Genomic DNA, 22808 nt, shown 5'->3' with positions numbered 1-22808 from the left:
TTTTAACTTCCTATCAAGCTCTCTGTACTCACTCTTCAGGACCTCCTCACTCTTTCTCCCTACGTCATTGGTACCGATGTGTACCATGACATGTGGCTGATCACCCTCCCACTTCAGAATGCTGTGCACGCGATCAGAGACATCCCTGACCCTGGCACCCGGGAGGCAACAAACCATCCGGGAGTCTCTGTCATGACCACAGAACCTCCAACTATCGAGTCCCCTATCACTACTGTTCTCCTCTTCTTGGCCCCTCCCTTCTGCACTGCAGAACCAGACTCAGTGCCAGAGATCCGGCTGCCGCAGCTTGTCCCAGGTAAGTCATTCCCCCCAACAGTATCCAAATCGGTATACTTGTTGAGGGGAATGGCCACGGGAGCCCTGCTCTGTCTGCCTTTTCCCCTTCCCTTGCCTAACGGTAACCCAATTACCTGTGCACTACTCCTTTGGTGTAACTGCCTACCTGTAGCTACTATCTTTAAACTTCTGATTCTCCCGAATGATCCGGAGGTCATCCAGCTCCTGCTCCAGTTCCCTAACACGGTTTGTTAGGAGCTGCAGCTGGATCCACTTCTTGCAGGTGTCACTGTTGGGGATATCGGAGGTCTCCCTGACTTCCCACATCCTGCATGAGGAGCATTCCAACATCCTGCCTGGCATTCTCTCTATTCTAAACGAACAAAACAAAATTTACCGGGGACCCACCCTTGCCTCTGCCTGTTCACGCCGAAGCCTGTTGAGCCAAAGCCGTCTCACTCTGTCTCAGTCCACTCCGATGGCCACTACGACAATGGCCGCTGTATATAGCAGTCTTTTTATTTTACACCTTTGACGTGATACATCACGCGCCTGCGCAGTCTAGCCTCTTTGCCCCGAACAGTTTTTTTTAAATGGCTTCTCTCCGAGATGCCTTTACCTCTTCACTCTCCGCCTCTTGCTTTGATTGGAAATGACCGGGAAGTTAAATGTTTCACATCTGTCTTCATAGAAGATGCAACAAAACTGTGAAGAACAGCAAGCCAAGGGAAAATGAGGAGCCAGAGTAAATTAACATGATTGGAAAAAGTGGAAGTAATTTGTGGATTTGAAAGTCAATTTTTAAAATAGACAATAGGTGCAGGAGTAGGCCATTCGGCCCTTCTAGCCAGCACCACCATTCACTGTGATCATGGCTGATCATACACAATCAGTACCCCATTCCTGCCCTCTCCCCATATCCCTTGACCCTGCTATCTATAAGAGCTCTATCTAACTCTCTTGAATGCATCCAGACACTTGGCCTCCACTGCCTTCTGGGGCAGAGCATTCCACATATCCACCACTCTCTGGGTGAAAATGTTTTTCCGCATCTCTGTTCTAAATGGCCTACCCCTTATTCTTAAACTGTGGCCTCTAGTTCTGGACTCGCCCATCAGCGGGAACATACTTCCTGCCTCCAGCGTGTCCAATCCCTTAATAATCTTATATGTCTCAATCAGATCCCCTCTCATCCTTCTAAATTCCAGTGTATACAGGCCCAGTCGCTCCAATCTTTCAACATATGACAGTCCCGCCATTCCGGGAATTAACCTTGTGAACCTACGCTGCACTCCCTCAATAGCAAGAATGTCCTTCCTCAAATTTGGAGACCAAAACTGCACACAATACTCCAGGTGGGGTCTCACCAGGGCCCTGTACAGCTGCAGAAGGACCTCTTTACTCCTATACTCAATCCTCATGACTGAGTGACCTAGACTGCAAGGTTTTGAAAAAGGTGACCTTTGGCATAGTGGAAATATTGGTCATTATCTTCCAAAGTTCCATAGTCTGGAACAGGAAGGCTAGAAAAACTTTGAAAAGCTGAAGACCATTTAACCTGTAATAGGGAAGTATCAGCCTATAAGTGTGGTGGCAGGGCATTACTGTAACGCTGGGCAGAGTCAGCATGGATTTATGGAAGTGAGGTCTTCTTTGACAAATTGTTTGGAGTTTGATTTTTGAGGCTGTAAGTAGAAGGATGGAGACAAGCCTTGTATGTGAACTTTTAAGATGTAGTTACAAACTAATCCCACATGCTCCAATTTTGTTGAATGAGAATATGTGTAGGTTAAAAATTACCTGTCTGATAAAACAATGTATGGTTAAAAACAGATTATTTTTGAGACGGGTTGCTGTATCTCGGGATAAGAACCAGGTCCTAGCTGTTCACAATCTATATTAGTGATTCGGATGAGGGGAGTAAATGTTATAAAACAACATTTGCTGATGTTACAAACCTGGGTAGCAGTATGAGTTGGGTGGATGGAAGGGTTTCCAGACTAGAGGCAGATTAAGTGAATGGGTGAGCAAATGATACAGAATGTAATTTGTAAAATGAAGTAAACAGGTTGTACCTCCTATCAAGTTAACCTTCTGCCTCAGGGATCCAATCTCTCCATAACCTAATCCTCCAATCCAGGCAGCATCATGTGAAGCTCCTCCAGTGCAATCATGCCCTTCCTGCAGTGTATTGATGAGAACATATAAAAATACTTGGTGTAGTTTAACCAATGTATCATATAGTTGCAGCATGAGGTTCCAGCTCTTGTATTTTATCCCATGTCTTATTATAGGCAAATGTCCAGAATGCTGGCTTCACCACCCTTTCTACCTGTGCTGCCACTTTCAGGGACATGTACTCCAATGCCCCTTTTAATAAATACTCCCTAGGACCTTGCTATTGACTGTATATGCCTTACTCTTGTATGCCCTCCCAAAATGCATTATCTCACATCTGTCAGGATTAAATTCCAGTTGCCATGGCTCTCCCTAACTTTCCAGCTAATCTGTATCCTGCTGTAGCCTTAGATGACCCCTGTTGTGTTTTTGTTTTCACACACCTTCAATTTTCCTGTGAATTGCAAATTTATTAATCAAACCTCCTGCATTCACATCCAAGTCATTAATATACATCACGACTATCAAAGGTCTGAACACCATTGATCATAGAATTCTAATGAGATAAGCAATTCCCTTCCTCATAATAAGCCAGTTTTGGATCTACTTTGCTAGCTTGCTTTGGATTCCTCAGTCCAATGTTAGGGTCAGGTTACCGTACAGAACTTTATCAGTAGAGGCTATCCAACTACTACTATACACTCATCAATGTGCTTGATTATCTCTCCAAACAAAATACTATCAAATTACTGAGGAAGCATTTCCCATGAACAAAACTGTGCCAACTATTCCTCCTCAAGCCATACCTTTCCAAATACAGATAAATCCTGTCTTTTTACTTTTTTACAGTTTGCTTTCCTACTAATGGAAGACTTGCTCCCCTGCATCACCTGGTTTCCTAGCTTTCCTCCTTACCGTCTTTCAGCCATCAGTCGCCTCACTTATTGCTGATGAAAGTGCAGGAATCTCTGTCAGAGCCCCAGCAATTTCCTATTTTGTCTCCCTTAGCAGCATCAGGTTCTGTAGATTTGGAGCATCTCAGCATTAAGGAGACAGTAGATGCTGCAAGACATCTTGTACTTCCACTTTAATGCTAACATCCTCCATAATATTACAGTCTTTCACCTTGAATTTTCCATTTGCCACATCTTTCTCCTTGGTGAGTACAGATGAGAAATATTAATTCTTCTCATTTCTGATGAAGGAACTTTGATCTGAAACACTACTTGTTTCTCTTCCCACAGTTGTTGCCTAACCTGTCAAATATTTCCTGTTTTAATTTTCATTTACAACCTTGCCCACATCTCCTGGCTTCACACATGGATGTCCCCTGTGATGTATAAGGGGACTCGTTCTTTCCCTGGTTACCCTTTTTACACTTGATACACGTGTCTGTAATCTTGTCTGCTAATGCTATTTTCTGGCCTCTTTTTGACACTTTAAAAAAATATTTTCCTACATTGGGTAGGGTAACTGCAACATTGTCACGAACGTCTGTGAATTGAGATTGGTGTTCAGAATTTGGGACACTTGGCAAAAGACCATTAGTTCCTTAATAAAATAAATGTTATAATACAGTTGGACAGATCTTTAGGCACCAAGAGATGAAGATGATGTGTAGATCAGCTGCAGACAGAATAAATATGATACAGATTACAGCTGAATGGTGTACTCTTTTTATACTGATTTAGGAGCAGTGGAAGTGCCCTGGGCTATTGATCTTTTGTCACAATGTCCACAGTGTAAATGAATCCATTCAGCCATTAACTTTAAAAAAAATAACTTCATGTTCATTTGCTGCATTCAACATGTTTAAAGAAGATCCCAAACTTGAAAGGAAAAAAAATTGGTGACTGTCCAGTGATGTTTTGCTCTTGTACATGCCTGATTGCTTTTCTGTGTTAGCTCTATAATAAGTGATCTCTGATCTTCCTTTCCTGGCTACCTTGACCTCACACCCTTTCTCCCCAATTTCCACTCCTTTCCCCCTCCCCCCCAATACTTTCCTCACAGGTATGCCACAGGAGAGGTGTATGAGGGAAATTTTCAAGATAATATGCGTCATGGGCATGGCTTGCTCCGAAGTGGAAAGCTGACGTCGTCCTGTCCCAGCATGTTCATTGGCCAGTGGGCACAAGACAAAAAAATGGGCTATGGTGTATTTGATGATATCACAAGGTAATAGATTCCTTTTCTTTTGCAATAATAAGTCCCTTTGTGAGTCAACAGTATGTTGGAAAGAAAGTCTGGATTCTGTCTCAGTTTTATGTGTGCTTTGCTCTATCTAATTTGCAAATTGAGTTCTGAGCTGTACAATTTCCTCTGCCTTTTGATAATCACACTAGAAAAATGTTGACAGCTCTAACATTTGACATTGACACTTAAAGAGGCTGTTTTTGTCATCCACTGGAGACGGCATATCTAAATGAAACCAGAGAGGTTGAATAGAGTCCTGAAGCCAATTGAAAGCAATCTTGTTCCCTAAACAAATGCTTTTTTTCAGGTTGCTTTAGCGGTTCGGTTAGATCCGTGTACTCACTCTTACCTTGGACTTGTTCAAGCCAGCCACCTTCAAGTACTCAGCAGGAATGATCAGAGGCCATTCATCCTGTGCCAGCTAGAGTCTCTTCAAACTAATTCAAAGACCCTGCTTCCTCCTGGTGTTCTACCCTTCTATAAGGAGATTGATTGTTGCTTTGTGCCTATTGTTTTTGAACACATTCATCACCCCCCTGTTTTTTTGAAAGAACACTTTTTACCAGTCTGTGCTGCAGAGCATCAACAACTATTGGTTTTAATATAATGCTGCTATTAGCATTGCAAAATATGACCCAGTGCTTCATGAATAAAATCAGACCAACCAAATGGACATCAAACCAGAAGGTGAGTTTTGGAAGTGGTAAATATTAATTTCTATAGCACCATTCATAAGCATTTCAGAATATTCCGAAGTGCTTTTAGGCTGAAGGAATATTATTCGCTTTTTGAGTGGCAGAGTATACAGCTGTCAATTTGTGCAAGCTTGCTCCCAAAAGCAGCAATACATAGCTGACTAAAGTAACAGTACCCAGCGTTCCATCACTGCCACTACATGTAGAGTTTCTTGCACTTGCCTGGCAATTAAATTGGTTGCCCCTAGGATTTTTCAGTGGCATGTGATTATTTTTTTATATATAAAAAGAAAAATAATAATTGACTGAACATGAAATAAACTGTATTTGTGACCCAAGTTGCATTGATTGTGAAATTCAACCTGAGGGTTTTCTCTGTTGTTTTACATCCCCATTTCATTTTGGTGTTGGGGGACCCAAGCAGTCATGCCATTCTGGATACAATGCACCTTTTGGATCATTGCAAGGTAACTTGGACCAGATGCCCATCTTGGGACACTCCCAAGTCAATGTGATTTTTGGATCTGCAGTACTGACTAGGGAGTTGCAAGCAAGTAAATACCTGAATCCTTGTCTTTAAATCCCTTCCGTTCAGCATACAATACAGTCTTTGTTTTTCAAACATGCCCTATATCAACTAAAACTACAATTTCCATATCCCTCTTATCATTAAAATGCTGAGCCAACTTCTCCCAAGTCCCTTCCGAACATATTGTCCTGTTCTTTTCCCATCCTTTGCCGTACTCTCTGGAATGCTTTGTCGCATTGTCACTGATATGAGTCCCAAAACCATTGACCCTGCAGCACGCACCCCCCCCCCAGCCAAAGCTCAGCTACAAACTCGACTACAAGCCTGTGTCTGACTTCTGAACGCAACCTTGGGAGAGGAAAACAAAGTTACAGATATTTGTACATGAAAATATACAACATGCTATGTTACAGCAAATTCTTATGTGGTGGTCAGAACTATCACAGCAACACCAACCCAGTGTGCAGTTTAGAGTGTATTGGATTTTTGGAAAACATTGTTAAATGGTGTGATATTAAAAGTTTACACAGGAGTAGAAAGTAAAATATGAACAATATTTTGTTTAATTCATTTATTTTATTTTCTGGAAGAGTTTGTTTGCAACTTAACTGTTGAAAATATTGCAGAATAAATGTCATATTGGCACCTTTTCTGGACCTTCTCGAGATATTACTCAGTATTTTACAGCCAATTAAGTAATCTAAAGTGTATTGATGTGAAACGATGTAAGGCATTTCATTTATTGAATCAGTGTCAGTATTGAAAAGCAATCTACTACTTATTCTTTCTTCATATCCCCAAGTTTTTGTTTATAGGCGTTTCTTGCATTTCCTTTTTGAAGTCTTCTAATTAATTCCAACAATTAGGCAGTGCTCTGCAACCATGGGACCTTGATTGTGCTCTTCATTACAATCAATCAAATACTCCTGCAGTGTATCTTTTTTGATGTAAACTTCACAGAAGGTAACTTTTCATATGACTATCACCCAAAAAGAGATTGTGACAATGGATTAATTACCTGATCCAGAGGTCTTTGAGCCATTTTCGTGAACCTCCTTTGAACCCTCTCCAGTTTCAGCACACCCTTTCTAAGATGAGGGACCCAAACCTGCTCACAATACTCCAAGTGAGGCCTCACCAGTGCTTTATAAAGCCTGACCATTACATCCTTGCTTTTATATTCTAATCCTCTTGAAATGAATGCTAACATCACATTTGCCTTCCTCACCATAGATAAGTGTTTTCTAATTGGATTATACTTATTTAATACTCTAGTAAAATCAGCCAATCAGAAAATACTCATTCAGAACAAAGAAGCTTCCAGAATTCTACTTCGGACAACAATGAGAGGCATATTAAATTAACTACATAAAAGCTACTTAAAATACAAGCAGATCATTGATTGTTATTTCCTTAGAAGTTTAACAATTAAAATTAAACAGTTGGATCCAACAGTATTGAAGCAAAGACCCTTGTTTTATTTCAGAGGCGTCAATGGTTTTGATCTAAAGGACTATATTTGATATGTAGGGATAGTGAAAGATCTGTTCCTTATTACTAAGTGCTTGCTGAATTTAGTGTGGAAAGGATCCAGCTTGCTTGCAGTGTTCCTTGTAGAAGAAATTCCTACATTGCCTTTCTGAGTTTGCACGTTTAAGGTCACTGATGCTGGGATAAGAAATGATGGAAGTTGATACCACTGGGGCTGTAACCTATGCCATATATAACACATCCTCCACCACGCTCCTCCCCGTCTCAAAAAAAATCAAGATGCAGGTTATGGAAGTGAGAAATTGATAGTATGGAAGGAATCCATTCTTTGTGTTTTATTTCTAGCCCATATTTCTGACTATTCTTGTCCCCTTGCAGGACACCTGCCTTCTCATGTCCTGCTTCCACCAGGAGGGTGGGATGGTCCTGGCCATGGACGTCTCGGGTGTCATCATCAGTGCAGCTCCATAACCAGCCAGTGGGAGGCACAGGGTGAGCCCAGCCATGATCTCCTTTTACCCTTTCCCCATGCATGGAACATCTCACCTCTGCATGGTACCCCATCCTGATTGGAAAAACTAATAACTAAAGCACCACACACACAGTGTTGGGGGACCTCAGCAGGTCAGGCAGCAATGTAGAAATGAATAAGCAGTTGACATTTCAGGCCGAGCCCCATCTTCAGGTTTGGAAAGGAAGGGGGAAGACACCGGGGAGGAGAGTGGACCATAGGAAAAAGGGAAGGAGGAGGGGACCTGGGGAGGTGATAGGCAGATGAGAAAAGTTAAGAGGCCAGAGTGGAGAATAGAAGAGGGAACTTTTGTTTGCAACTAGAAGAAGAAATCTATACTCCTGCCATCAGGTTGGAGGCTACCCAGACGGAATATAAGTTGTTGCTCCTCCACCCTGATGTTGGCCTCGTGTGGTACAAGAGGAGGCCATGGAAAGACATGTCAGAATGGGAATTGTAATTGAAATGTTTGGCCACTGGGATGTTCCAGCTTTGGCAGATGAAGCGGTCCCCCAGTTTACAATGGGTCTCATTAATGTAGAGGAGACCGCATCGGAGCATCAGACACAATAGACCCCCCTCCCCCCAGCAGATCAGCAGATGTAGTGTTGCCTCACCTGGAAGGACTGTTTGGGCCCTGAATGGAGGTGAGGGAGGAGGGGAATGGGCAGGTGAAGCACTTGGGCCGCTTGCAGGGATAAATGTCAGGGGGGAGATGAGTGGGGAGGGATGAATGGACAAGGGAATCACAGAGGGAGAGTGACTGAGTTTATAGGACTTGACTCTACACACTGTTACATGTGTAGCCAGAACCTCAATACTGAGTGCAGGTTTGAGCACAGCCTGTTCAATTCACAACAACTGCAGCAGCAGTCCACTGCATTTTCATTCCCATTCTTGGAATGGACATTTTGTCCCTCACCAGAACCACTATCTTACCACTCGAACTTCAGAAGTGATTGTGAGCCCTTCAATCATTTAAAATATCACAGCTCAGCAGAATAAATTAGAAATGACCAGTTATCCTCTTCAAGTGAGTGGGCCAATCAAGTTCTCCAATGGCAGCCTGTTTGAACTGGGCTGACTATTATTGCAGATCAAGGAATCAATTTGGCTCACTGCCTCACTGAGGAGAGCCATCATCCCTAATATATAACCGTGTTGGAGGGAGGTTCCTTTAGGTTGTCATGTTGTTGCAAAGTTCTTTTTGAACAATGAAGTTTTTGCCATAATTATGTAAGGGATGCAACATGGCAAACTCCCAGGAACAACTTTAATTACAGCATATTTTGTTTTAGTTATGTTGATAATTCAGATGAGAACGTGTTGGGAACACCACTCCTTGAATTGCTTTCTGAGAGCCGCTGAATTTCTTAATCATAGAGAGCTGACAAAACATGGGTATAGTATCAGTCCCAAAAAGGTTCTTCAAGTTGTACTGTTCTCAGAATGGTAGAAGAAACTTGCAGACTCGGTCGGTGTGCCTTTGGACAGCTGAGGAGCCCAGGTCTGGGTGCATTCATTCTTTGGCAACTGTTTGGGGAGGTGGGTTTTGCAGCCTTGATTTAATCCTCTTTCTCCACCTCCATTGTTCTACCTCAGTGCTGAGTTACTGGTTCTTAATCAATGTTTTGGTGGACATTAATCAATTTGCGGATTGCTCTCCTTGTCATTGGCATTGATGCTTCTCTGCTTGATGTAAATTTGAGTGAGTCTTGTAATGTTTGTCTCAAGAGCTGGAAAAGAGAACCTGGATCTTGGGAGCATCAGAGTACAGTGCTTTATCCACTGGAGCATTACCCCCAGAGTAAGGTGTAAATGTTGTTGGACATAGTTTATGGAGGAGAGCGTCATTCATCCAGAGATTCTCTTATTTGATCCCCAAGATTAGACCTGAACACCTGGAGAAGGCGCTCAAGTCTTAATCAGATCTAGGATATGCTGTATTGGAAGAGAAGTTTCCAACTTGTTTTGGGGATGATATTGGAGGACATTTTGTTCAATGATGGACCAGGACAATTTTTGGCAACATGGAAGAATTAGTATTACTTGCAGATCCTGTGCAACGGGTGACATTATGCAGCCATCATCTATGTGCTGGAGGTTGTGGCAGTCTTTATGATTTAAATTTTCCCATCCTGTTGATGCCAGCGCTGAAGTCGGGTGGTAGATCGTCTCTGTTCAGGCGAAGGGTGATGGTCAGTGAACACAATGGAGATGATAAATCTTGTTTCACCAAGTTTGGCTGTGGAAGGCATTAATTTAGGATCTTTATATCATGGTGCAGAGGCCTTGAGGCTCTGATACTGTTTTCTGGGGAGGGGTAGATGGTGGTCCACAAAGTTTTTAAATGCCTTGGTTTGTGTCAGTGTAGGCAAGGAACAATCCTTATTTTTTAATTCTAGATGCTTTTCTTGGATTTGCCTGGCAATGGAGAACTATATCCTCTGTAAACCAGGATAAATGAAACTGAACTGGATTTCTCACTGATGTCTCACAAAGGTGGCAAGGAAGGATAAGGTTCAGGATCGTGCCCATGATGGCAGGGTGGAAATTCTATCTGTCTGTCTTTTTTATTTATTTATTTATTTACATATTTATTCCTTCTGGGTTTGTCATGGTAGTCACATCCTGGAGTGCGTGAATGTTCATTGATGACCTGAAAAATTATCGTCTGGAAAGACAAATTACCATTGTAGCCCAGGAGCTAGTGAGAATAGCATTAATGTCTCAAAGAATTCGGTGTGTCAAGAAAGACCAATGGAGGGTACAATTTCTGGAAAGAGAAATCAGCCAAGCCTCTGACACTCCAAGTCCTGATGTTTAGCTTTCCATGTTTTACCACAACTTGATGCTGTTTCCCAACCAGGGAAAATTGGACAGCCTCTGTTCACTCCAGGTGAGACAGGACCTGCAGAAAGGTTCCTCAAACCAGGTTTCTTGGAGAGGACCACTCAGTTCTGATGCATCTCCTGAGGAAATTGCACTGGAAATCATCATTAAATTGATTCCCAAGAGCCATCACAAACTTGCCTTTCTGCACAGTTTTGGCAAGGAACCCCCAGGTATCAGAGCCCTGAACCCATCATTGATCTGGACTCTTGGGATTTGAAAAAAGCAGGCATAAGTCAGGTTTAGTGTGGGAACACTAGCATGTAGTTGACTGCACACAGTCGTGGTTGGTGGCAGAGTAGACTTGATGACTGATGTTACTTGCGTTGCACTTGCCTTCATAACTGGGCCATAGCTGCCTTCTGACTGCTTCTTCAGTGAGCACTTCTTGCATTCTGTTTTTAACCTCTCCCTTGACCTTGTTAATGACCCCACTGAAAGCATTGCCTTCAGGTGACCTCTCGATCATTTAAACATTCAAGCTCCTCCACCATGTGTGTTCTGGGAATGTGAAGCAACGTTACTGATGAAGTGCTGGAGTAGACCTGAGTTCACAAAGCTCAAGCTCTGAAGTTGCTACTGACTGATGACTATTAAAATTTGCATTTCATGTTAAAGATTGATACTGCCTGACAATGCACAGAACAATATTGTTATACAGTGCATCCACACTGGTCTTTGTTGCTAACTTCTTCCCACCTATCTCCCCTTTCTACAGCATAATTGGCACTTTTTGAAAGACTCTATTTTTGTAATGCTAAACTAGACTTGGAATAGTGTGCCTTTATTACATCCTTGGCTCCAGATCACACAATGAATCACACAGCCACACTTAATCATAATTTATTCTCTGACAGCTGGGTTGAGTTTTAAAACATTCAGTCTGACAGCAGCATAGCGATTAGTGTATTGCTTTACAGCACCAGCGATTGGATAATTGAGGTTCAATTCCTGCCGCTGCCTGTAAGGAGTTTGTATGTTCTCCCTGTGACTGTATGGGATTCCTCCCACGTTCCAAAGATGTGCGGTTAAAGTTATTGAGTTGGGGGCATGCTGTGTTGGCACTGGGGGCATGACGGCGCTTGTGGGCTGCCCAGCGCAGTCCTTGCTGATTTTGATTTGACACTATGCATTTCACTGTATGTTTCAATGTACATGTGACAAACAAAAACCCAATCTTTCTCTCATCTTCATAAAATACTGTGTGAAGAGAAGGTGTGTTCAGGACATTGCATTGTCTCCTGGTTGCTCAATTCATTGTGGTTGATCTTGATGTGGGTAAAGTTCTTCTGAAACTTGGTGACATAGGACAAAGTCAGCATGGTTTCCTTCAGGGAAAATGTTGCCTGATTCGTCTGTCGGAATTCTTTGAGTAGGATAGATAAAGGGCATGCAGTGGATGTTGTATATTTGGACTTTCAGAAGGCCTTTGACAAGGTGCCATGCATGAAGCTGTGTACCAAGTTAAGAGCCCATGGTATTACAGGAAGGTTACTGGCATGGTTGAAGCATTGGCTGATTGGTGGCAGGCAGCGAGTGGAAATAAAAGGATTCTGTTCTGGTTGGCTGCCTATGACTGGTGTTCTGCAGGGGTCATGTTGGGACCATTTCTTTTTATGCTGTATGCCAATGATTTAGATGATGGAATAGATGGCTTTGTTGCCAAGTTTGCAGATGATACAAAGATTGGTGGAGGGGCAGATAGTGTTGAGAAAACAGGTAGGCTGCAGAAAGACTTGGACAGCTTAGGAGAATGGGCAAGAGTGGCAAATGAAATACAATGTTGAAAAATGCATGATCATGCACTTTGGTAGTATAAATAAATGTGCAGACTATTTTTTTCTAAATGGGAAGAAAATCCAAAAATCTGAGATGCAAAGGGGCTTGGGAGTCCTTGTGCAAAATATCCTAAAGGTTAACTTCCAGGTAGCGTCGGTGGTGAGGAAGGCAAATGCAATGTTAGCATTCCTTTTAAGAGGTCTAGAGTACAAGAGCAGGGATATGATGCTGAGGCTTTATAAGGCACTGATGAGGCCTCACCTTGAATATGTGAACAGTTTTGGGCTCCTTATCTAAGAAAAGACTTGCTGGGAGAGGGTTCAGAAGTGGTTCACAAGGATGATTCTGGGAATGAAAGGGTTATCATAGGAGGAACGTTTGGTAGCTCTGGGTCTGTACTCACTGGAATTTAGAAGGATGGGGGGGGGAATCTCATTGAAACTCTTTGAATGTTGAAAGGCCTAGCAGTAGATGTGGAAAGGATGTTTCCCATGGTGGGGGAAGTCTAGGACAAGAGGGAACAACTGCAGGATAGAGAGGCGTCCATTTAAAACAGAGCTGTAGAGAAATTCCTTTAGCCAGAAAGTGGTGAATATGTTACCGCAGATAGCTGTGGAGGCCAGGACACTTGGTGTGTTTAAGGCAGGGCTTGATAGCTTTTTTTGATTGGACAGAGCATCAAAGGTTACAGGGAGAAGGCTGAGGAGGGCATAAAGGTTCAGCCATTATTGAATGGTGGAGCAGACTCAATGGGCAGAATGGCCTAATTCTGCTCCGAGGTCTTGTGGAAATCTTACCCAATGCCAATCAGGATCCTGGACATGGTTGTGACCTTTGTGTTCTAATCCAGTCTGTCACCACACCAGGTAAAGTTGTTGGTCAAGAGGAGGAAATGCACATGTCCATTTCTCCTTAGTAAAATCTCTTTTACCACTCTCCATCTCCTACAATTGTAATATTTCCAGTTCACTCACTCCCGTCAGCAGCCACTTTATGCATGAACTAGACAATGGGTTAAAATGTAGAATAAAATCAGTGCTCTTGAGCTGAAATTTTCCTAAAATAGAATACACTTCACATATGATTATTCTTTCTTGGTAATAGTAGCATATGAATATCCACATTCTGATCATTGCTACCTCATGCAGCCAAAGAACTGTATCCAGTGATTTGTCAGCCCCTCCTTGCTCATATGCAGGAAAACTATTAGTATTTGGTGTAGGAGTATGATGTTGTCAGGTCAATAGAAAATAACTGATATGCAGGATTATCTTGATCTAATGTTATTGTCCAGTGTACAGTTGGCCCTTTGTATCCATGGGTTCCAACCAATTGCGGATCAAAAATATTTGGAAAAAAAATTAGAAAGTTCCAAAAAGCAAAACTTGAATTTGCCGCGCACCAAGCGCTATGCTGAATCCACATGATTGAAGTGATGTGTCGGCATAGCCTTCTGTAGCCTCCCACCATTTCACAGATCCTCTGTCTCTCTCCAGCACTCGTTGTTTGAGCATTGTTCGCCTCGTGTCTCGTTCGTTCACTACTTGTGTTGTGAGCAAGAGGAAGGAGTTTAAGGCTAGTAAGGGATGGCTGGCTAGCTATGTAAAGCGCTGCAGCCTCCAGAACTTAGAGATCACGGGAGAATCGGCATCGGCTGATGCCAAAGCAGCATCAGCGTTCCCAGCAGAGCTACGATGGTTGCATCTGTACTGAACATGTACAGACTTTTTTCTTGTCATTATTCCCTAAACAGCTATTTACATTATTGTATTAGGTATTATAAGTAATCTAGAGATGATTTAAAGTATACGGGAGGATGTGCGTAGGTTATATCAAATACTACACCATTTTATATAAGGGACTTGAGCATCCAAGGATCCTGGAACCAATCCCCCGTGGATACTGAGGGACAACTGTATTTGCTTAACATTAAGGAACTGCTGGCAGTTGGAAAGAAGCTCTGCCCAACTCTTGTGTTCCAGATTAATTGATGTTGAGTATTAACAAAACTGGAATATTAATTCGCCAAGCTAGTTCTTCCCAGTCTATGTCCATTAACTTGAGTGTGCTCAAAGGATAGAAGTAGTTTATATGTGATGAAGTAATTTTGAAATGTAATTGTTGTAGATTCAGCAAGCTCATAGCCAGTTTGTATAAGAACTCCCAAACGAGTCTTGCGCAGTGAGGATTGAATTGCAATCCTGAGTAATGACTTTAAAGTGGGGATGATGAGTGGAAATTTACTCATGAGTATTGAGAGGTTATAGCTTTTAAATGAAACATTTTGAATTGATATTTTCTATATCTTAAACTTCCAGGCAATGTTAATCACTTGTACGATGGGTCACTGTTTATTATCCTGTGTCTGTAAATATAAACCATTTGAAAGCTGCTGGGAACATAGATTTGCATCTCCCTTGATTGGGCAAATATAGTCGGCCCTCCTTATCCGCGGGGGATTGGTTCTGAGACCCCCCCGTGGATACCAAAAATCGCGGATGCTGAAGTCCCTTATTTAACCTGTCTCAGTGTGGTGGACCTTAGGACCCAGTGGAACCCCAGACTTTATTTAACATGCTCAGTGCGGTGGACATTAGGACCTGGTGGTATAGCTCTGAATCCGTGGTGTTTCTGTTCACGAAAATAATCACGATCACAATTGAAAGTAAGGTGGAAGTAATAAAGCGATCAGAAAGAGGTGAAACGCCATCGGTCACTGGAAAAGCGTTAGGCTACAGTTGGTCAACGATCGGAACAATTTTAATGGAGCATGTGAAAGGCCCTGCCCCGATGAAAGCTACAATTATTACTAAGCAATGCAATGGTTTAATTATTGAAATACGTATGTTTCTTAAGTGTTTTATATGCATACATAGAAAGGTAAAATATGTACTATATACTAAGAAAAACATTTGACTAACTGACGCTAAATAATACCGGATGTACCTGTTCCGACTTCAAATCCGACTAAAAGACGGACTCAGGAACAGAACTCGTTCATAACCCGGGGACTGCCTGTACTTTTAAGTTATTTCTAGATTACTTATAATACCTAATACAACATAAATGCTACGTAAATAGTCATTATACTGTATTGTTTAGGGAATAATGACAAGAAAAACTAGTTTGTACATGCTCAAACAACGAGTGCTGGAGAGAGAACTTCCGGGTTTTCCCGATCCGCGGTTAGTTGAATCTGCGCATGCGGAATCCGCGGATAAGGAGGGCCGACTGTACATATGGAACCTGCTTAAATGCAGCTTCAAAGTTTCTAATTTATTTTGGTACAAGTGCTATTTTTAAAAAAGCACTAATCAGAATGAGGTTTATTATCATTGACATATATCATGAAATTTGTTTTGATGAGAAATACAGTGCAATACATAAAATTCCTAAGTTAAAATTAATTCTACTGTAAGTATTTACTATAATGCTTTGTATATGGAGAGGGTGTAACTGGTTAAAGGAATGAATGGGAAACTAAATGAAGACTTTAAAATGGAAATTTGGAGTAATTGGAAATAAGAGCTGGAAATGAAAAAGAGGGTGAAAGAGGAGTTCAGAGTAAGTAGTATGATTCCTGTGATCCCCTGTTAACATTCTGAACAGTTGCATTCAGGAAATGCTTCCCACATGCTTCAGGAGCTAGTGGTGTGCCAACTGAAGTCTCCATGTCTGGCTTTGTAGGAGGTGTCTACACTACAACAAAATTTGGTAGTGTAATCAGCAAGTGAGCATCTTGAAGTAATGAGGGATTTTCCAGGAGTTTGATGAGCAGAAACTTGTTTCCGATCCAAATTCTGGTGAGGATGCCTGTGCTGTGGAGGTCTGAACTTCAGTTATACGTACAGTCCAAGGGTAGGTTATGGAGGACCACACAACAGGACATTCAATGATTAGGGATACACTGATGTCAGAGTTGCCAATGTTACTAAACAAGTGAAAAACCTTTTATAGGGAAGAGGAATGTTAAGGTCCAACTCTACAGGAAGGAGTTGAGGCTCTAGGGAGGGAACTCGTTCTGATACCAAATGGATAAGAAGTTGGACGTTTCAAATTCTACAGTAACTTTATTTTTCTAATGTAAAGTTGGAATGGTAATTGCTGGAATGTGGGAGGAAAAATGTATTTAGTGGAATTAAATTGGACGAATCTCCCAAAAAGTGATTGGACGTGATGCCCTGATGTGTGTTGACCATCCTGGGGCAGGAAGAACATTCACATGATAAATTCCACTCAGCTGGCTGGGCCCAATTAGTTTAATTCTCATATTAAGGTGCCCTGAGTACATAAGTCCTCCTCGGGAATTTAACTAGTGGTTTGTGGTAGGAATTATTTGGTTGTGGGATGAAACTAGGTTAATTATAAGAGAAGACCCTACTTTCACTTTTCACTACTTTTACTCACCGAAACACTCAGTTCTCTTGCTCCTTTGAAACTTGGGTCACTGGAAAATGTATTATTTTGCATGTAACTTCTTTAATGTTAATATATGAATAATATTTCAGTAGTTTGTAAAATCTACTAGCCTGGCTCCACAAAGACCCCAGAATGCCAGATTAATGGAATATAGAAAACTGGTGAACTTCTGGCATCAGTTATCACATGAGGGTATTAGCTAATTGTACTGACTCCAACCTGAGTGTGAATGGGGATTTGAAATACTTTGTGAAATATATTTAGAAGGACTGGAACAAGAATGAGGAAGTGGTGGCGTGGATGGTAGCATTGCTCAAAAATACTGTTCTATCTCCAGAAGTACAATGCACTTGAAGAATCTCTTTGGCTGACCGTTTGGAGTGGAAGAGATGTTGACTGTAAGCATTCCCACAAGGCTGGAAGATAAAGCACTTGAAACTAGAGCTTTCCAACTTTTTTTTTAAAAAAACTCTTAAAAATATTCTGGCAATCTGCTAATCATCTCCATCTTTTTCCTCTTGGGACGCTGCTAATTGGGTTTCTAAGCAAATCACAGAAATGTCTCCAACCAAAGTTACATGTGACATTCTGAGCATGATAAACAATCTTCTTGCCCTTTTTGAAGCATACCAGTGAGACTCATTGTTCAGCTGAGTGGGATTTTCCCAGACTATCAACTACTGTCTAAGAATCAACAGCAATGGGAGGTCCAGAAGCTATCTTTGCAATAGAGATGCCCTTTCATATTTATGAATCTCAACTTGGAGCAAGTATAAATTCTACTTTGCTGTAGAATGCCACAACTTGAAATCTGGTTCTGGATTTTTCCCCCATCAGCATCTTGAGCCTTCATTGCAAAGAATATCTTCGACATGGGCTTTTTATCTGATTGCACCCCAACTGCCTCAATTTGAGATTATTTATTTGCACTTTCTGCACCAATTGACCCTCCATTACAGAGGTCACATTCTTTCACTTTAGTAATATCATAGATGGGCATAGAAGTACAGCAGAGCAACCAACCATTTGGCCCAACCAGTCCACACCATTGCCTAAGTTCCATGCTGGCTTTTTCCTCCTCCTGCTCAAATATTTCTGAATGCATAGCTTTGCATTCCTTTCTAATTCACCTGCGTTAGTTATGCCAACAAGTCACGGTGTTGAGTTTCCCCATTCTTGCCAGACTCGGAATCAAAGTTGTGACCTTAATCTGTTCATCATTAACCAATCTCTTCCTGAAGGTCATCCATATTGTTGTTATCTCCAATTTCATTCTATTCTGTCCTTTTATTTACCAAACTCTGGAAGTTTCAGTGTGCCCAAAGCTCTGGTGCCAGAGAGGCTAGAAGTATATTCTCAATGTTCTATCATCCTATTCTCTCTGACCTACAATCCCATTCTATCATTCAATGCTGCCTGTCTAAAATTCTCATCAGTACACTTGTAGTTCTCCTTTGTAGCCAATCCGTCACTGCAATGTCTATATCAGACTTTTCCTACCTTTCTGCCGTCTCTCAACACCCACCACCTATCCCAACTTCGCTCTGTATCATTGAACATCTCCAATTTCCTCTGCCCTGCCACTGACATTGCTGAACTCACCATAAAGTTCAAATTCACTGATCTGATCGGTCTTTTTAAAAGTCATGCTTTAAATTATGGCGGACCTCTTTTGGCTTGCTGTCCATTTATTTGGCAGGCTACAGATTTGTGACGTAACGATGAATGTTTTCCCATGTTAAAAGTTATAGTTACAAGTCTTGGGTGACAATGAATTATGATGTACCACTGCTTTTCTCAGCTGGATTTCCAAATCACACTTTCATTATTGGGAAGTGCAATGAATTGTAAAAACAGGCCATGTAATGATGCTACTTGGTAACGTAGGTTCATTCTCGCACTAACTAGAAATCGTGTTTTTATGTAGTAAAGGACTGCTAAGTGTGGTGATCTTGGCATTAGAGGAAGACCTAGATAAAATAGATCTTATAATTCTGTGCTTGCATTGCTTGTTCATGCTTCCCCTGTGCTGCCTGCTTCCCTTTGCATGATTTTCAGTGTTTAGATCTTTTCGAAGTACTCAACCAAACATGCATCTACCTTTCCTACCTATCCTATCTATCATGTGCTGATAGACTTGTATGCTGTTCTGTTTAAATCCTTACGAATGTTGCCAGAATTTGTTCAATCTCAATTCCAATGAACAAATTTGCTTAAATTCCACCCCCCCCCCCCCCCCCGTTACAGAGGAGAGAAGTACATGGGCATGTGGCTGGATGACACTCGCCACGGGAATGGAGTTGTGGTCACTCAGTTTGGCCTGTACTATGAAGGCACCTTCAGCAACAACAAAATGATGGTGAGTATTTGTTTGTATTACATGGATAGACAAAAGCTTCTGCACTGTTAACAAGCTACCCACTGCTAATCATTCTTACCAGAGCAGATAACCAAGCTAGTATTTTACTTAACTTATCGCATCTCAAACCATGTGGTAAAGATTCTTAATCTCAGGAAGGGGTATATTTGATTCAGTTTTTAGCCTCTTGTTATCAAAGGTCAATAAAAAGCATCTGTGGAGAAGGAACAGATTATTTGGATAATTGACCCCCAACAGTAGGATAACTATGCATGGCCAATTGATTTGCAATACTTCTAATAAATATTTGCAGTTGGGTGTATTTGATGTCAAAAGTAACTTAAAAGAGAATGTACAATGACCAGGGATGGGGCAGATGCAGTTTATCATGTGTGTAGTAATGCATTGTGGAAGAAAAATGGCGAAGGCAAGTGGATGAGATATACAACAGAATTACTCAAAAACATGAGATTCTGCAGGTGTTGGAAATCTTGAGCAACACAAGTCAGCATTGGGTTGGAGGGGGGGAGGAAATAAACAGTCAACATTTCAGGCTGCGACCCTTCAGGACTGGAAAGGAGAGGGGTAGAAGTCAGAATAGGGTGAGGGGAAGGAGTACAAGGTGGCAGAGACCAGGTGAGGGGAAAAGTGGAGGGGGGGGGGGGGTCCATGAAGTAAGGGGCTGAGAGGTGGGAGGTGGAAGAGGTAAAGGCCTGAAAAAGGAATCAAATAGGAGAGGACAGACAATAGAAGAAAAGGGAGTGGGGGTGGGGAGAGAACTGGAGGGGAGAGGGTAACCAGAATGGAGAATGGAAAAAGAGGAGGAGGGAGGGAGGAAAATTACAGGAGTTTGAGAAATCGATGCTCATGCCATCAGGTTGGAGGCTACCCAAATAGATGAAGTGTTGCTTCTCCAACTTGAGTTGAACCTCATTGTGGCAGTATGGTAGCCCAGCAGCCACATAACATTGTGCAGCACTGGTGATCAAGTTTCAGTTTCTGTAGGGTTGAGGAAGTGGTGGGCATGCTATGTTGGTGTCTGAAGCATGGTGACACTTGCAGGCTGTATCTGTATCGGGTCTCACTAACGTGAGGAGGCTGTGCTGTGTAGAATAAATGATTCTGACAGACTGAGGTGTTGCCTCTCCTGGAAAGACTGTTTAAGGGAGGAGGTATAGGGGCAAGTGTAGCACTTGCCATGCTTGCAGGGGTAAGTGCAAGGAGGGTGATCAGTGGGGAAGAACGAGTAGTCAGGGGAGTTGCATAGGGAGTGATTCCTATGGAAAATGGAGGAGAAGAAGGCAGGGAAAGATGTGCTTAGAAGTAGGACCCCTTTGGAGATTGTAGAAGTTATAGAGAGTTATTACTAGATACAGAGGCTCGATAGGTGGTAGATCTGGGAGCAGTTTGGAAGGCACGGAGTAGATACACCCCAAAGACAAAGTAATACCTTGGTTTCAGCACCCAAGTTACAAAGAAAGGTTGAACAAGTTAGGTTATTCTTTGGAGCGTTGAAGGTTGAGGGGGGACTTGATAGAGGTATTTAAAATTATGAGGGGGATAGATAGAGTTGACATGGATAGGCTTTTTCCATTGAGAGTCGGGGATATTCAAACAAGAGGACATGAGTTGAGAGTTAAGGGGCAAAAGATTAGGGGTAACACAAGGGGGAACTTCTTTACTCAGAGAGTGGTAGCTGTGTGGAACAAGCTTCCAGTAGAAGTGGTAGAGGCAGGTTCAGTATTGTCATTTAAAGTAAAATTGGATAGGTATATAGACAGAAAAGGAATGGAGGGTTATGGGCTGACTGCAGGTCAATGGGACTAGGTGACAGTAAGCATTCGGCACGGACTAGAAGGGCCGAGATGGCCTGTTTCTGTGCTGTAATTGTTATATGGTTATAATATTCGAAGCAGAAGATGAGGCAACTAAAGCTGACAAGGGAAGTCAAAAGATGGCATCAAGGCAAAAGAGAGGGCATATAATACAGTGGACTTTGGTTCATTGGGCTAGCTGCTTATTTGGGACAACTCTTAAAGAACAAACACCATTTGAGGAAATGGCTGGGTTTCCCTTTGTTTATTTGGGATGCAATGCCACTTAATTGGGACAGGAGACTATTGCTGTACAGCGTCAGTCATGTGCACTTATGTGGCCATTAGACACTACGTTGTGCTTCAAGTGAGCAGTTTTTAAATGGTCTCAGTTGCGTGTGCATATTTTCAAAAAGCTGTGATTTTTGTTACTGATTGTTGGTGAGAACTATGTAGTAAGATAATACAGAATTGTTTAGCTCACTGGTGTAAAGCATTCAGACTTGGAGATGCCAGAAACGGTCAGAAGTGAAAATGAGGTAGTGAAGTAGTTTCAAGTTAGGAATCAAGAAGAATTTGAAGTTATCGACAATCATCTTGAATGTTAGTTACAGTGAAAATGAAAATTTAGAGAGTGCGATCATTGAAAACATTGTATGAAGGCAGTCCATCTGAACCAAGTGTCTGCGCTGATTTTGTTCATTTACAGTCAAAAGAACACAGTGTAAACTGGATGAATTATTCCATGAATAACTATTAGGAACTAATACAGTTTTATAGTACTGTTAGTATTGGTAATTTGTTCTGTACAGTCGGCCCTCCTTATCCGCAGGGGATTGGTTCCGGGACCCCCCTGGCAGATACCAAAATTTGCGGATGTTCGAGTCTCAATGTGGTGGATCCTTGGACCCAGCGGAACCCCAGACCTTATTTAACGTTTCTCAGTGTGGTGGACATTAGGACCCGGCGGTAGAACTCTGAATCCGCAGTGTTTATGTTCACGAAAATAATCACGATCGCAATTGAAAATAAAGTGAAAATAATAAAGCGATTGGAAAGAGGTGAAACGCTACGGTCATTGGAAAAGCGTTAGGCTACAGTCGGTCAACAATCGGAACAATTTTAATGGAGCATTCGAAGGGCTCTGCCCCGATGAAAGCAACAATTATTACTAAGCAACACAGTGGTTTAATTATTGGGTTTTGGGGTTTTGATCCTCACATCAACCCGGCATGGTGGAGAGCACACTCAATAGTGGCCTGTCACTGGATCGAACTCGAGAATAAGTTCCCGAGTCCAGCGCTGAAACATACGTTCTTAAGTGTTTTATGTGCATAGAAAGGTCAAATATATACTATATACTAAGACAAACGCTTGACTGACGCTAAATAATACCGGATGTACCTGTTCCATCTTACTGAGTAAGAGAACTTCCAATTTTTTTCGATCCCGATCCATGATAACCCATGCACATCCTCCCGTATACTTTAAATCATCTCTAGATTACTTATAGTACCTAATGCAATGTACAAACCCCATTTCCAGAAAAATTGGGATATTTTCCAAAATGCAATAAAAACAAAAATCTGTGATATGTTAATTCACGTGAACCTTTATTTAATTGATAAAAGTACAAAGAAAAGATTTTCAATAGTTTTACGGACCAACTTAATTGTATTTTGTAAATATACACAAATTTAGAATTTGA

General features: G+C 41.8%; 1 protein-coding gene across 6 annotated transcripts in view; it reads left to right on the top strand.

Annotated features, from left to right (window-relative positions):
* als2b (alsin Rho guanine nucleotide exchange factor ALS2 b) overlaps positions 1 to 22808 on the top strand; it is a 146128-nt gene that overhangs the window by 87839 nt on the left and 35481 nt on the right. For 3 of the 6 annotated variants that reach the window (XM_073046715.1, XM_073046716.1, XM_073046714.1), the window contains 3 exons: positions 4429 to 4593; positions 7705 to 7818; positions 19175 to 19286. In XM_073046715.1, the coding sequence (XP_072902816.1) occupies positions 4429 to 4593; positions 7705 to 7818; positions 19175 to 19286 (391 nt within the window). The remainder of the gene's footprint in view (positions 1 to 4428; positions 4594 to 7704; positions 7819 to 19174; positions 19287 to 22808) is intronic. The other 3 variants (XM_073046720.1, XM_073046719.1, XM_073046718.1) reach the window with 1 other exon arrangement.

Source organism: Hemitrygon akajei, chromosome 5, assembly GCF_048418815.1.
Source record: "Hemitrygon akajei chromosome 5, sHemAka1.3, whole genome shotgun sequence".
Classification (NCBI taxonomy): domain Eukaryota; kingdom Metazoa; phylum Chordata; class Chondrichthyes; order Myliobatiformes; family Dasyatidae; genus Hemitrygon; species Hemitrygon akajei.
This window is presented reverse-complemented; position numbering and strand designations above follow the sequence as displayed.